The 15143-nt window shown below is 35.5% G+C and overlaps 1 protein-coding gene across 5 annotated transcripts in view; it reads left to right on the top strand.

Annotated features, from left to right (window-relative positions):
* Positions 1-12858, top strand: part of SH3GLB1 (SH3 domain containing GRB2 like, endophilin B1) — a 35279-nt gene extending 22421 nt beyond the window's left edge. For 3 of the 5 annotated variants that reach the window (XM_045897281.3, XM_045897284.3, XM_045897282.2), the window contains exons 6-10: positions 72-158; positions 5696-5785; positions 6182-6282; positions 11776-12001; positions 12388-12858. In XM_045897281.3, the coding sequence (XP_045753237.1) occupies positions 72-158; positions 5696-5785; positions 6182-6282; positions 11776-12001; positions 12388-12495 (612 nt within the window). In that variant the 3' untranslated portion in view covers positions 12496-12858. The remainder of the gene's footprint in view (positions 1-71; positions 159-5695; positions 5786-6181; positions 6283-11775; positions 12002-12387) is intronic. The other 2 variants (XM_045897283.3, XM_064588882.1) reach the window with 2 other exon arrangements.
* Positions 12859-15143: the final 2285 nt, after the last annotated feature.

Here is a 15143-nt window from a genome sequence, read left to right as displayed (position 1 = left end):
TGTGAAGAAGTAATTGTTTCACTGTGTTCATTGGTATAATGTGTTCTTTGTCTCTTACCTATGCACTTAAGCAACTAAACTCAGCTCGCCTTGAAGGAGATAACAATATGGTAAATTTCTCTTACATGCTCAACTTCCTGCATGTAAAATGGCTGAAGGTTTGTTGGCCTACTGTGTTTTCTACGTCTTGAGTAAAGTGCCTTCTCTTGCTATTATCTGCTGTAAAAGTCTAAAGTAGTCAAAGCCATGAATTCATTAGTCCAACAAAAAATACAGGGAATACTAGCTGAAGTAATATTGGAACTTGAAGAATAGAAATTTTGTGTTCTAATTGCCAAATATATTAGCTATGCCAAATTCATATTTTAGAATATGAATTTATATATAAATATATAGTGCCTTTTATACCTAATAAAAGACATTAATTTAACTGGCACTTTGTATTTTCACTTTTGGCAAAGAAAATTAACAAAATTTACTTAACTTAGAGAAAAGTGTAAAGTTTACAAACTTTGTTTTTCAGTATCTTTGATGTTTACCTTAATTTTCACCCAAACTCAACATAGAATTAATTTCTTACGCAGTTTCATGCCAAGACACACTCACCCCCCATATTTCTGTAGTAGCCAGGCCCATTCCCTGTCCAGTACTAATTTACTTTAGAAAGTTACAGAATAGTGATAGCTTTGGGCAAGAATCAGGAGTGAAAATTGTTTTGTAGTACCCAATATATATGTTGAGCTTGATTTGAGGATTTGAGTTTTGAGATGTTAGCAATTTTTAATTTTTAACAAAATAGAAATTCATAAAATCTGAATATAGACCAAAAACTCATAAACATTAGCCAATAAAAATTTATAGATGTAGTGTTCGGCATCATATCCTAGATACATTATTTCCATAGAAGTAGTATGGAAACTGCAGTACAGTTAATAATAAATTCACAGGTAACTGACTGCCTTTATTCCATTAGCATTGAGCTACAAGGGGCAAAAAAATTCATGTAATGGGAAAGTTTATGTACGGAGTATTTAAAATGCATTTTTGTTGTTCTGAACTGCTGTAATTAATGAAGCCCTGGCTAAATTAGGGCTTTCCTTAGATAGCAAGAGAATGCATTCATTTATTTCCATTGTCCTATCTGTAGGTGAATGAAAATGTGTGAGACTATTTCAGTCATTGGTAACTTCGCATATAAATCATAGGTTTTATTTTAGGTAAGGATATCCTAAACAATTAGCAAAACTTTATTTCACTTATTAGGCATCTGTTTTGCTACTGATGTCATCTACTTAAAATAAGATGTGTTTAACTCTGGTCATTTTAAATTCATTACATCTCAAGTTTATTGTGCCCCACCGGTGGCTATAGCAATGTCTATTTATCCTTGCTTTATTTTAGTTTCCTAAAATTCTAGAATTTTAGACCTAAATGAGAAATTAGGAATTGTTTAGTCCAAACCTTTCATTTTACAGATGAGAGAACTACAACTTACTCCCAGTTTTAGAAAACTATTACGTAGTAACTTATAAAATTAGTATATGATGCAAAAATTAATACTATTGATCCATATGAAGGCATACTTTCACAGTATATTAAGCTGTACTGATTTAGTTACTACTATAATTACATTTTTCTATACTAAGTTGTAGAAAATGTTAAATTCCAACTTTCTTTCATGCTCTATATTTTTCTCTAATTTTTAATGCTGGCTAGATTTGGGCAGAGGAAGTGACAAAAGTAAGTAAATTATTAAACTATAGAGTTATGAAACAATTTAATTGTTATTCATTCAGTAAATATTTATTGGACAGCAGCCATGGGGCCATAGTCTTTGTTACTATATCTTACAAAATCTGAAAATTACTATAGAAAGCTCAGATTGTTTGGCTAGAAGTAGCTCCCTAAGGCAGTGCAACAATGTTACAGAGATGTGCTTTGCACACATTCTGATACAATGTTACATTAAGTAGTAATCTTGCCAGAAGCAGTTTAAATACTTGGTTTACTTATATGACAGTTATATAAACTACCGTTTACACCATGTCTTGTATATTCAGTAAAAACTGAGTATATCATATGTCACACAAATGAATTTTGTAGATAGCTGAAGCTTGTTCTCTCCAGTAACCAGAGCTAAGTCTTCTGTCACTTTAGTTGAAAATACTGTAAAATAGTATTTTACTGCTCCATTAAATACAGGATAACATATATTTAATTTTACTTACAGTTGGGTATGAATGTACATTATTGTACCGTGTAACAATTAGATCCGTTGTTTGTTTTTGAAGTATGTTGTCTCCTCCCTCAGTGTCAGACTGTCACTTTTAAAAGCTGTCCATATGACTGCTACTAGTAGTCCCTCTTTCCATGTTACCATTCCTAATCTTTTCTAGGATGGGAAATAAAATAGTCAGGCAAGAATTTAAGGAATAAATTATGACTTTAGATTTGTTTCAGTATTTGAGGTCTTCAGAAGCATTTTTTATTTACTCCTCATGTTCAGGCCTACCAAAATTTGACTTGCAGATGAGGACAGGCTGAAGATTGAGGGCAGATGGTAATTGTGGCCCCTGACTTTTTCTTCTTTTTTTTTTTTTTCCAAACGTTAACTTTTTATTTTCTGACTTTGTAGGATTGCTGCCTATAAGGTCTGTTCCATGTATAGGTTATGAGGGTTTTGATTCTTTGAATTGGAAATCCAGTGTGAAATTGTTGACGCCCACTCTTCATCCCCCTTTGTGGAATCCATTTATCAACTTAGTTTCAGGTCTCCCTTCACCTCTGATTTTTTTCCTGAACCTCTAGCTTGAAGAGGATAGAGTAACGTGGAAGAGAATATAGGTTGAACAATAAAACCAGGGTCTCTTCCACTCTGGTTAGCATACAGATACACCAAAAAATTTCTGATTCTGCAGTCTCTGTAAGTTAGGGAAATATGTGATATGATGGAAAGAAACTCATAAAACAAATATTTACATTGTGTGTGGGGGGCAGGGTGTGTAAGTAAAACTTAATATATCAAAGTGGATTGGGGAAGATTTTTTTTCTTCTGTACTTCTCACTTCTGCCATTTTTATAATTTAAAATATGTATAATTTTAAAACTTCATATTCCTCAAATATTTTAAGATTTAAGCCTATAGAAAAAATAGGTGACAGAACAAGATTGTCACAGCAAATGCCTCAAAAGCCTGACCAAAATTTCTAGCTTACAGTTACCCAGACCTGATATCACAGATCAACAAATTCTTGCCCTTTTTCCAAGTTACATCTTAAAACAATTCTTGCTTCCCTAACCCAAGTTATGCTGTCATATACTCTGGCAGGAGAAAGTCTCTTCCCTAGAACTTAATGTCTTAACTGTAAAATTAAGTCAGGGAATGAGGTCTTCTGGAGGACAGAATAAAAACCCTTTAAATTCACCCTTTTTATCTATCTTTCTAATATGGATCATTCTCTTCCTAGTAAATTGACTATGCCAAACCTATTTCAGTTACCTCTGCCTCTCAGATTAATTATGATCGTTACGTGGGTCAGAAGTAGAGATGGTTTGGGAGATTTGACTACAGCCACCCCAGGCATACAATGAAACTTGTTCAGGAAGTGAGATTCATTTACTTCTGTCATTTACCTTTTCTAAACACAAAGTCTAAATTGTGCAAAGAATGACTTCCTAGGCTTTGTAATATGGTGCCTTTCTTCATAATTTATATTTTGCCCAAACACGGAAGACTGACCCCTTATACTTTCTGAGATCATTTTATAACTTTTTCCACTTCATGCTCAAACTTCCCAGTTACTTAATCTGTTACCTAGTTCACTTGCTTATACCTTATACAGAAATATTGCCAAATAGAAGGCTTTTCTGCCATTTCTCCTAAAGGCCATTAAATCAAATTGTACTTTCATAGAGACCCACGTGGAACTAGTCTTGTTTACTTTTAAAGTTTATTTATTTTTGATTTACTATGGGTACTTCTAATCAAACTTTTCTGTAGTCAACCAAGCAGAAGAGTAAATAATGCAAATGTAATACTGAAGTAACTGGTTTTCCTTAACACTTAGGAGGATCATTGATTCTTTTCTTCTCCTGGGACTTGATTTCCTACTTAATGCTAGCTTCTGGATGAAGCTTACTTCAGCCCTATTATCAAAGCACCATGCATTCTGATTTCAGTCAAGTAAAATTTAATTTTAACTCTTGAATTATTGAGTAATTCAAACTTATTTCCATAAATCCAATCTGGTGGTCACTTCTAATCACCTCTATTGCCAGTGGGATGAGAATGACTAAAGCAACTGATGATGTATTTTGCTGCTACTTCCTTTTTGACTGGTTCACTGGGTTAACTGTTGCCACCAAAAAGTGAAGGAGAAGGGAGATGGGGTGTGCAAGGAAAAGGTTTAGACCTAATTTTTATACTTACTACAGTCTTGGAAATATTCTAATTACTTGGATGGGGAGGCTGTTCATTCTGGAGAGGTAGTAGAAGATAGCATTATTAGCGGTAATTCCACCAATGATGATTCCATGTGTGGGATAAGCTAACTGTTTTGCATGAGCTGTGAGATTTTATTTTTCTCTTCCTCACTTACTACCAACCCTCTGGCTAAAGGTTTAAGATGTTTTTTGCCAGTATTTACTATTTTAGGTCCTGTTAATTTTTTAGTGAACTGTTTTGTCCCAGCAGTGAACCTGTATCAGAGGGCTGAAGCTAGTAGTAGTGGTGTGCTATTATATACACCTTTTTCCGGCTCTGAGGTCAATGACTTCACCTTGGTAGCTTGAAATGAGCTGTGGTTGGAGTATTTGTACCATGAAAATCAGCACATTAGAACTCATTCACCCCACTCCCAGCCAGTTTACCAGCACACTACTGATTAAAGGTCCCCCATAACTTGCAGAAAAACCCTAGCATATCTTGTATATAATAGTGATGCTTAAGTTTGAAAATGCAAAGTTTGGAAAGAAAACTGAAAAAAAAAAAAGTCATTTATGCAGTAAAGTTCTTTGAAAGAAGCTAAGAACTATGTGCCTAGAAACAAATGATATGTTTGGTAACTAAACAGAAGAGGTTAAAATCCTATGGCTTCACTCTGAAGTTTGTTCATTTGAGATTAAAGACTATCTTTAACTTCAAAGTAAAGTAGCTATAGTAATAATTGAGAATTTTTTTAACAATTTTTTTTAAGGATTTTATTTATTTGAGACAGAGAGATAACAGAGAGAGAGCATGAGCACGGGGAGAAGCAGGCACCCCGCTGTGCCAGGACCCCCCCCCCCCAAATGTGGGGTTATGCTGGGATCGTGACCTGAGCTGAAGGCAGACGCTTACCATCTGAGCCACGCGGGAGAATTTTTTGAAATATTATTTTATACATATAAACCAATATTCTTAAAATGTTATGACAGTATATTGACTGTCCCATAGTAGTGTTTGTAGGCTTTTATGTGTATGCCATTAAGCTTTGACATTAATAGATTCTTCTGAGTGAAGTACTGGTAAGGAATTGGGTAATGTAGAAAAGCTAAGGTGTAGAAAACAGGGAACAGTTTAAACACAAAGCAGAATCAGGGACTTGGCAGCTTCTCATTTGGGGTTTACTTGGGGGATTTTTAAACTATCTTAACAAATGTACATAAAATGAGCTAAGTCCTCTAATAAAATTCTAAAACTATGTTCCAATTTAAGTCTGAACAGGAATTGAGAATAACTCAAAGTGAATTTGATCGTCAAGCAGAAATTACAAGACTTCTGCTAGAGGGAATCAGCAGTACACATGTGAGTGTTCATTCACTGGAAATTCATTTGAAACAGAAGACTTTGATGGTCCTAAGGGACTTTGAGGGGGAAAACTAAACTTCAAAACTTTTTCAGTCATTTATCAAGGAAATTTAAATTATAGCCCTTGCCAAGATATATGAAGAAATATTTTAAATTTTTGTTTACACCTCATCACCTAGATCTCCCACCATCATCAAAGCCATTTGTTGGTGTTTGTTGGCTACATAGTTTGTTCTTACACTATTAACCGAGGTCAGCCTTGGTAAGCCTTGTAGTAGAATGCTAGATACTGGTGATTCTCCCTGAGTACATGTTGTGGTCTGTTGCCCCTTGGAATTTAGCACTTTTAAGTAGATTATAGAGCTAAGAAGTAACTGTAACTTTCCTTTACAGGCCCATCATCTCCGTTGCCTGAATGACTTTGTGGAAGCCCAGATGACTTACTATGCACAATGTTACCAGTACATGTTAGACCTCCAGAAACAACTGGGAAGGTTGTAATTTCTTTTTCACACCTGAAACTCTTGATAAGAGAGGAAATTCAGATTTTTGCATGTGAACTAATAATAGAGATGAAGATTAGAAGGATTAAAGACTTTTATTAGCTTGCTTAAAATCAGATTTTTTTTTTCTTTAAGGAAAGTGTCGGACTCGTGAGGTAGCAAAAACATTGTGAGCTCTCCTAGCACCCAAGAACTTAACAGGGATGAGAACATAATTTAAGTGAATACTTTTTTAGTGCTATATAAAGAAAACTTAAAAGTGTTTGAAGTTCATTTCTCTCTTAAAATACCTTCCAGTTAGTTGAGAAGGATTACATTGACACTTATTTGCCCTTAGAGATAAGCTAATTTATACTTACTCATTACTTGTTCACTGTTTTAAAAAAAAAAAGTTTTAGAATAGTCTATAAGACCTCAAGCCCATAATGTAATTATTAAAAATCATATTTTAATATACTTTAAAGTATTGATAGCACAAAATGTGCATAGCTCAGTCATTCATTCATCAAATGTTTATTGAATACCTGTCATATACCAGGCACTGTTCTGTACTCTAGAATTATATCAGCAAACAGAACAGGCAAAATTGCTTACCCTTATAGAGCTCACATTCTAAGGTGACACTAGAAATAAAATGATGTATAGGACAAACATGGTCTCTGCTAGGTCTAGGTAGAAATACCTAGATATTTAAAGTCTAGGTAGAATTAAAGGCCATTGGCAGATAGGCCAGGTAGTAAGTGGAAAGGTCGAAGTGCAGGTTTCTGTGAAGGACCTCTGTGACTCAGGTGGGTCTGGCAAAGTTTCACAGATGAAATTATCGTAGGGGGAATAATCTAGATGAAGAAAGGAGCAGGAATGAATATTCCAGGCAAAGGAAGAACACGTACATGAAAAGGCCAGAGAAAAGAGAGAGTGGCAATTCAGGGAACTGACAGTAGTTTGTTCTGGTTGGAGTATACATAGTGTTTAAGAATGGAATTGTAGATACGGCTACAAGAGTAAACAGGGTCATGTCACCAATGCCTTGTAAAGTAAGTAGTGATAAGGAGTTGGGGATTTATATAGTGAAGAGCCATTAAAGCCAAGGGAGTGATATGTAAGAGTTGAAGGAGAAATATTAAGAAAAGTTATTTTCAAGGAATAAGTTTTTTAAAAAATCACTTTGGTGTTCTTTTCTGCATTTAATCCTTTAAAACTAGACCTAGAACAAAATTAGGCACATCCACAAAACGAATTTTAGATCTTAAAGATGAATTGTAGCCTGATACCACTGGTTATTCCAATAAGATTTATAGAAGATTTATACTTCTGTATATTTGAAGGTTTGTTTGGTTTTTGTTTTTTGTTTTTTTTAAGATTTTTTTATTTATTCATTTGAGACACAGAGATACAGAGAGAGAGAACGTGAGCAAGGGGAGAAGCAGAGGGAGGGGGAGAAGCAGGCTCCCTGCCGAGCAGGGAGCCCGATGCGGGGCTCAATCCCAGGACCCCGCGATCATGACCTGAGCCGAAGGCAGACACTTAACCATCTGAGCCACCGAGGTGCCCCTATTTGAAGGTTTGTTAATGGTATTCCTATCTGAAAGCAGAATGCCACTTTATCCCCACATTATTACAACTATTTTAAGCCCAGGAAGCCTTAGTACTTCCTTTTCACTTTGTCCTGATACTCTGGGAGTGCAGTAAAGGGATTGCTGTTGTTACCATTCATACTTGTATTCTGCTTAAAGCCACACAAATGCTTGGAACTCTGCCATTCAAACAAAATGCTAGTTATTGCACTTTTGGATAAGCTCAAACATTACAGAGTGAAATGGGTACTATTGTTCTAGCCCTCAAAGAATTAGATTACTGGTAAGGACCAATGATAGAGAGTGGGAGGAATTTTAGGTCTTTAATGTTACAAGCTATGCTTTTTAAGAGAGTATATAGAAATATTCAAATGCAGAACTGGATAAATCATCCAATTCCAGACTAATTCAGAAGCTATTTCTGAAGAGTAGAACCAGGTTGTAATGTTAATGGTTATAATAGAGTGATGGTAGTAGTAATAGTAACTGAATAAGAGCAGTCCCTTAGGAAGGGCTCCAGTTGTTCCCAGGCACTCCTCTAGACACCTCATATATAATGTGATAGCCCTCACACCAGTGAGGGTCCTAAAAGGACCCACATTTTACAGATGAGGAAACAAAAGCACTAGTCACAAGATTAGTAAGTGTATTTCATTTTTAAATAATTAGAAGGTTTTAATATATCAAGCTACAGTGGCAGAAAGTCTGTAGTTTTTAAGATGTATCAATAAAGTTCTTAGAAGGTGAAAATGGTCTTTCAGGGTTTTGTTGTTGTTTGGTTGGGGTTTTTTTGTTTGTTTCTTCTTTTTACCATTAATTCCCCAAAATTGACATAGGTAGACCTCATTGGTAAACAAGGACTAATTATACTAGTAAATTTGAAAGTAACATTCCATGATTAGAGACTTTAAAAACCACACATATGTGGGGAACAAGAGCTTTTTTTTTTTAATCTTCAGAAATGTATATATTGGGGAAACTGAGTTCACTGAGGAAAAGATGCTAGGAAAGGTGTTCCTAACTTTAGAGTAAAACCTGAATTAGAAATTAGGATTTTTTGTCCTTAGAACCGTGTTATCCACCAGAGAAATATTTGCTTTAATTTTTAAAAATGCACTATTTCAGGCATGAAGGATACAGTGTAAACAAAACAGACCAAATCCATGTCTTCGTTGAACCTACATTTTATTTGGGGGCAGAGGGAAGTAGAAAATCAATATGTAAATTACATAGTATATTAGAAGGTGATAAATGCTATGGAGAAAAATAAGCAGGGAAGACCTTGGTTAGGAGTAGAGGTTTACACTAGTTAGGGAAGACAGACTTGAAAGATGAGAGGAAGCAAAGCAGGTAGGCCGGCAACTGAGAGACAATGCTCCAGGGGAGTGTACAGTAAGTAGAAAAGCCCTGCAGCAGGAACATAGCTGTGATGTTCAGACGGCAGTAAGGAGGGCTTGGCTGGAGATGAATTGAGGAAACAGGAAGCTGGGACACAGAGGGCTTTGGCCTTTACTCAGAGATAAGGAGTCTTTGGAGGGTTTTGCCCTGAGGAGTGATACAATTCGATTAGCCTTTGACAGGATCATTCTTGCTCCTCTGTCAAAGGTAAATGTGAGGGGGCATGGGTGGAGGCTAACAGACCTGTTTAGAACTGATTGCAATAATTTAGTCAGTAATCCAGTCAGGAGATGATGGTGGCTTGGATCAGGGTGATTGTGGTAGAAGTAGTCAAACCCTGGGTATATTTTAAAGGTAGAACCAATAGGATTTGCTGACAGACTTCATTTATATGGGGCTTAAAGGAGTCCAGATTTACTGCAGGTGTTTGGCCTGAACAACTGAAAGAATGGAGCTGTAGTTAATTAAAATAGGGAATGCCGCAAGAGGGGCAGGTTGGGATAGTATATCACCCCAGTTTTATGCCAGAAGCCCAGTTTTAGACATTTGAAGTTTGAAATGTCTATCAGACATCTAAGTGGAGAATACCCAGTTGTAGGACATGCAGGTCTGGAGTTTGGGGGGTAAATTAGAGGTAGATATTAGAGAGTGGTCAGCTTATCAAGGATATTTAAATCTGAGACCAGATGGAAGACTGTAAGTATAGGTAGAGAAAAGAAGAGGGCTAAGAGTTGAGCCCTAAAGCACTCCCAACATAGAGAGCTTAAGGAAGCAGTGGTACGGAATGAACAGTGAGGTAAGATGTAAACCAAGAGTGTGGCCTGGAAGTCAGGTGAAGAAGATAGAGGAAAGTGGAGGGAAAGAATCCACTCTGATCACTAGATAGGTCAGGTGAAATGAGGAATGTTAATAGACCATTGGATTTAGGACACTGAAGTCATTGCTGACCTTGACGAGAGTAGTTTTAGTGGAACAGTGGAGGCAAAAGCTTGTCTATAATGTAAAAGAACAAAAGGAGAGGGACTGTGATGGTGAGTTTAGATAAGTCTTTCAAAGGTTCTAGTGTAAAGAGGAACAGAAGAATGAAGCAGCAGCCAGAGGAGAAAGTGTGTCTAGCAGATTTTTGTTTTTTAAGATAGGAGAAATTTGTAAGCTGATGAGAATGATACAGTACATGGAGAAATATGATAGCATGGGAAAGAAAAGGAAGACTTGCTAGTGTGATATCCTTGAGAGGAAAAAGGAGGTGAGCTTTTTGTGCAGAGGTGAAGAAATTAGCCATAGAAGCGTGGACAGCTCATCTGTAGTAAGAGGAGAGATGATCACAAAAGCATAGATGTTTCCTGATTGTTCTTTTTCTTCTCAGTTCAGAAGGAAACAAATCATCAGCTGAGTATAAAGGTTAGGGGAGAACTGCTAGAATTTAACTACTCTTGTTTATGCTGCTGGCTGACTGTGATTTCCAGATGGCCCAGTGGTCATATAGAGAAGAAGGAAATTGTATTTTATGGAGGGATGAATTTCATTCACCTTACCAGATGAGGCCTTTTATATTTATTAAGATTTAAATATGAATTTTCATAGGAAATTTTCAGCCTTAGAAATGGTTGGATGAGAATGAATATAGGCCAGCCAGTTTGTGCTGTTTTCCACTTAGTATTGGAGAAACAGTAGCTTTAAAATAAGTTGAAAATTTTAATTATCTTTAAAATATTTATAAGCACACCAATCAAAGAGATTTTACTAATTTCTAATAAAACTTTTATTTTTACCCCTAAAAAATACAAGACAGAATGAACTTGTGAAATTTGCCCTATTCTCCCATTGAGGCTTCATTATGATAATTATTAGTCAAAACATATTTTTTGAATGTCTGTGTCCTCACCTGTTTGTATGTCCATAAGGGAATGATACTGTTTCATCTTAGTATCTTCAGCTTGTGGTAGTGACTCTGGACATGTGGATACCCCATAAATATTTGTCATTTGAATAAATAGAAAAATGTGATTGGATCAGTTTTATAAAAAAGAAAGTTTGGCTAGCTATTCAAATATTTCTCAAAGAATTAACTTGAGAAAACTTCACTCTTGTGATAGTATCTAATGTAGAAGTAGTTTTTCGTTGATATTTTATTTAACAACTCTTAAAGGCAGGAAAAGATTAATAAAACATACTAGTAAAGGTTTTTTAGAAGTGTTTTAAGGATAAACTCATTTTTTCAGGGAAAACATTTTTTAACTTTATAATTGTGAAGACAGCTTTGAAAAGAACTTTCAAGGACTTATATTTGGAAAACACCTGAATTTTTTTTTTTAACACATGAATTTTTTATAGTATAACTGGCCCAAGAGGCACAAGTTAGATAGCAACCTTTGTCATTAAAATACTACTGATGGCTGTAAATCTTTAGCCCAAGTGGAAGTTGGTAGAAAGTAAACACTGCCACCAAGTGGTGGTATTTAGAAGCTCTAGTCACTTGGAAATAGATAATTGGCCATTTTCTTTTCGACAGTTTTCCATCCAGTTATTGTAACAACAATCAAACTTCTGTGGCACCCGTACCATCTGCTTCATCAAATGTGATTGGTTCTTCTGCCTTGACTTCAACAAGTGGCCTAGTAATCGCCTCTCCTACCAACCTCATTGACCTTAAGGAGTGCAGTGGCAGTAGGAAGGCCAGGGTTCTGTATGATTATGATGCTGCAAACAGTAGTGAATTATCACTTCTAGCAGATGAGGTGAGTAAGATATGGGTATAAGAAAACCTGTATCATAGATTGACATACCTTCTAGTATTATAATAAATTGTAAATTCCTCATTACTTATTTGGAAATAGTTTATCGCAAATACTTTCATATATTTAAGATGGTTATATTAACATTTTATTTAAAAAATGACTATTCTTTAACAAAATAGAACATCACAGAAATATTTAAAGCTTTTAACTGCTAAGTAACTAGAAGATTTCTAAAACTGCCTCTAATAAAATCCTTTATCTTTTAGCAAAGTTGATGATAATGTTTAAAGAACTTTAGTAATGAATAAACAGGTTATAAATCTGGTTATTCTTCTATGTGCTTATTTTGTAACATAGTTAATAACTGGAAATATTTTATTTTGTAGGTGATCACTGTGTTCAGTGTCGTTGGAATGGATTCAGACTGGCTAATGGGGGAAAGGGGAAATCAGAAGGGCAGGGTGCCAATTACCTACTTAGAACTGCTCAATTAAATAGGTGGACTATGGAAAGATTACCCATCATGACACCAGTATTTATATACAATTAACTCTAAATAAAGCAGGTTTAAGTATCTTCCATGTTAATGTTCTTAGGAGACTGAAAAGAAAATACCAGCCATCAGAAACCAGCCTTTCTGCCAATAAAATTGCATGGTGAATGTTTCATTACAGAATTTATGTTAGTGCTTTCATGCCAAGAATGTTTTCTTACAAAATTCTCTTTCTACTGAGGTTTCACTAATAAGCAGCTTCTACTTTTGAGCTCCAACTTAAAGCAGAAGAACTGTTTTCTACTGAATTTTTCATTATTGGCAAGCTTTTTCTTTTATGTAAAATAAATTTATTGTGAATTGATATCAGTGACTCATTTATTAGGTATAATTAATAGCCAAAGAATAAAATTAAAATTTGTTTTAAGCTTTTGGTTTAAAAAGAGCTCTAAGATATAAGTCTCTTTTGTGGAAGATATAATATTTCTGAATGTTTCCATAAACAGAAATGCAGTTATACCATGTGTACCTTGTTTTCCAACAGAAATTGAATTATTTCAATATTATATCTCAGTGGTTTATTTTGGGGGGTTGGGGGGTTTTTATTAAACACTACTGAATGATTTCTTCTAAATTTAAGAAAAACTAGTCCTTGAAAAGCATTACCATGTTACTCTGGTATATTTTCAGTTAAGGTTCTAAAACATCTGGAACAAGTTCAATTCGCTAAACAGTGTTTTTTTAAGATTGTTCAGTTGGAACAATTTAATGCATAATCAGAATCGGATCTGTTAAGAACATACTTCAGTAGAGAGAATTTCTTCTTACAGAACAACAAATCCATATCAAAAATATGGATTAGTGCAACTACACCCATCAAAGAGGAATATTGTATACAAACAGAATACATCTTTGGTTACTCTGAGCCTACTAATTTTGAATATTTATTAATGAACTTAGGTTATCTTGATCAGGATCCCTGGTTATGAAACACACATGAAATCATTAGTGCCACACTTGCAGTCAGAAAATTGCTATTTGGACCATTGCTGTGAGTCAGATTGTTCCCATATTAGGACTGCTGCATTCATTCTCATTCATTCATTCGTTATTCATTCATTGCTGAGGGCCAGGCACTATGCTGATAACTGGGGATATTATCTGTATCCCCAAGATGCACAGTCCTTCCCCCTGCAGACCTTAAAGACCAGTGGAGAATACAGAAAAATAAGCAGTTGCCATATAACAGAGTCCATGTCATGATAGAAGAAATACAGGGTACTGTGTTTGGGAACTTTGGGAGTCACCTAATTCGGATTTGGGGAGTGGGAGATGGTTTGGAGAGGAAGTGTTCCAGGCAGAGAGAAAAATTATGTGCCAGGCCTGGAGCCAAGAGAATGTAGCATATTCTGACAATAAAAGTAGTTTAGTCTGGCTTACACAGGAAGTGCAAAAGTGTAGTTCATTTCTTCTAAGAATGTTAATGTATTGAAATATTTTTTGGTACTTTAAAAAATGAACACTTAACACAAAAGGTGTTTTAAAATGTGTTTAAGAGCTCCTAATTAAGAGCTTTGTAAACGTGTTGATAATAATTCAGTTCACAGTCAAACTTTAACAGTAGTGTTACCCTCTTATTTCTGTGCTGAGACACATTCCTCGGCGGTTTTATAATTGTACAAAGATACTTTGATTCACACTGTGAATCACCATACTCTTAACCCCAAAAGCTGTTCAAGCTCGTTAGCTAGTTATATCACCAAGTGAGTGAGTGAGCTTTTTATTTCCCCAGAAAGGAAGTTCTACAGGCAGCCTGGAGTACCATCTTTTGTGTGACATGAGTCCAGGTTTAGATTTTAAAAGATCATACAAAAAATCCAGGTCAACTCAAACAGCAGCTATAAATTAGGTTTATGGGAAGTAGAGTAGTAAAGGGGGAAAAAGTACAGGTACTGGAGTGAAATGGCCCTGGGTTCAAATCCAGTCTTCCTCACATCCTGTGCTCTTTGAGCTTGGACTCCATTGTATAAACTGTTGTTTCATTATTAGTAAAATAGGGATAATAATTATGCCACCTTAAGGTTACTGTGAGGATTCTATAGCAAATGTTAACTTGTATGGTAAGTCATTTTTAGGGATAGGTTTGACACGTAGTAGAAACATTCTATAAATACCAGTTTCCCTTTGTTAGCCCCTGTAAACTTCCTGACCAATCCAGAGTGTAGGCCTTGTTTATGACTGTGTACCAGAGATACCTTTTATACCCATGCTCCATTCTACTCATCAACCCTGTCCTCCACCCCATTTAAATCAGACCTAGATTTAGGTTTAACCTCACTGCAGCCAGCATGAGTTTTTATCAGAACCTCCTGTTTTCCATCAAATGAATGTTGATTATAATAACCCAATAATGTGCAGCAGCCTTCAATAATGTTAAGGTTCAAATGCTTCTTGTGCCTTTGTCTACCACATATCCAGCATAACATGTGGACTTGTTCTTATGTTTGTTGCTTTTTTATTTTAAAGGGGTTTTGTTGTGGGGGAGGGGGATTTGGTTTTGGTTTTTGTGGGTTTTTTATTTTGGTTTTGACTTATGAAGTCATGGTTTTAATTTTTACTCAGGTAAAAGCCCATAAAGGTTCTTAGGCA

The sequence above is a fragment of the Mirounga angustirostris genome, unplaced genomic scaffold (genome assembly GCF_029215605.1).
Source record: "Mirounga angustirostris isolate CCGP_5_RB_7025 unplaced genomic scaffold, mMirAng1.0.hap1 SCAF_4, whole genome shotgun sequence".
Classification (NCBI taxonomy): domain Eukaryota; kingdom Metazoa; phylum Chordata; class Mammalia; order Carnivora; family Phocidae; genus Mirounga; species Mirounga angustirostris.
This window is presented reverse-complemented; position numbering and strand designations above follow the sequence as displayed.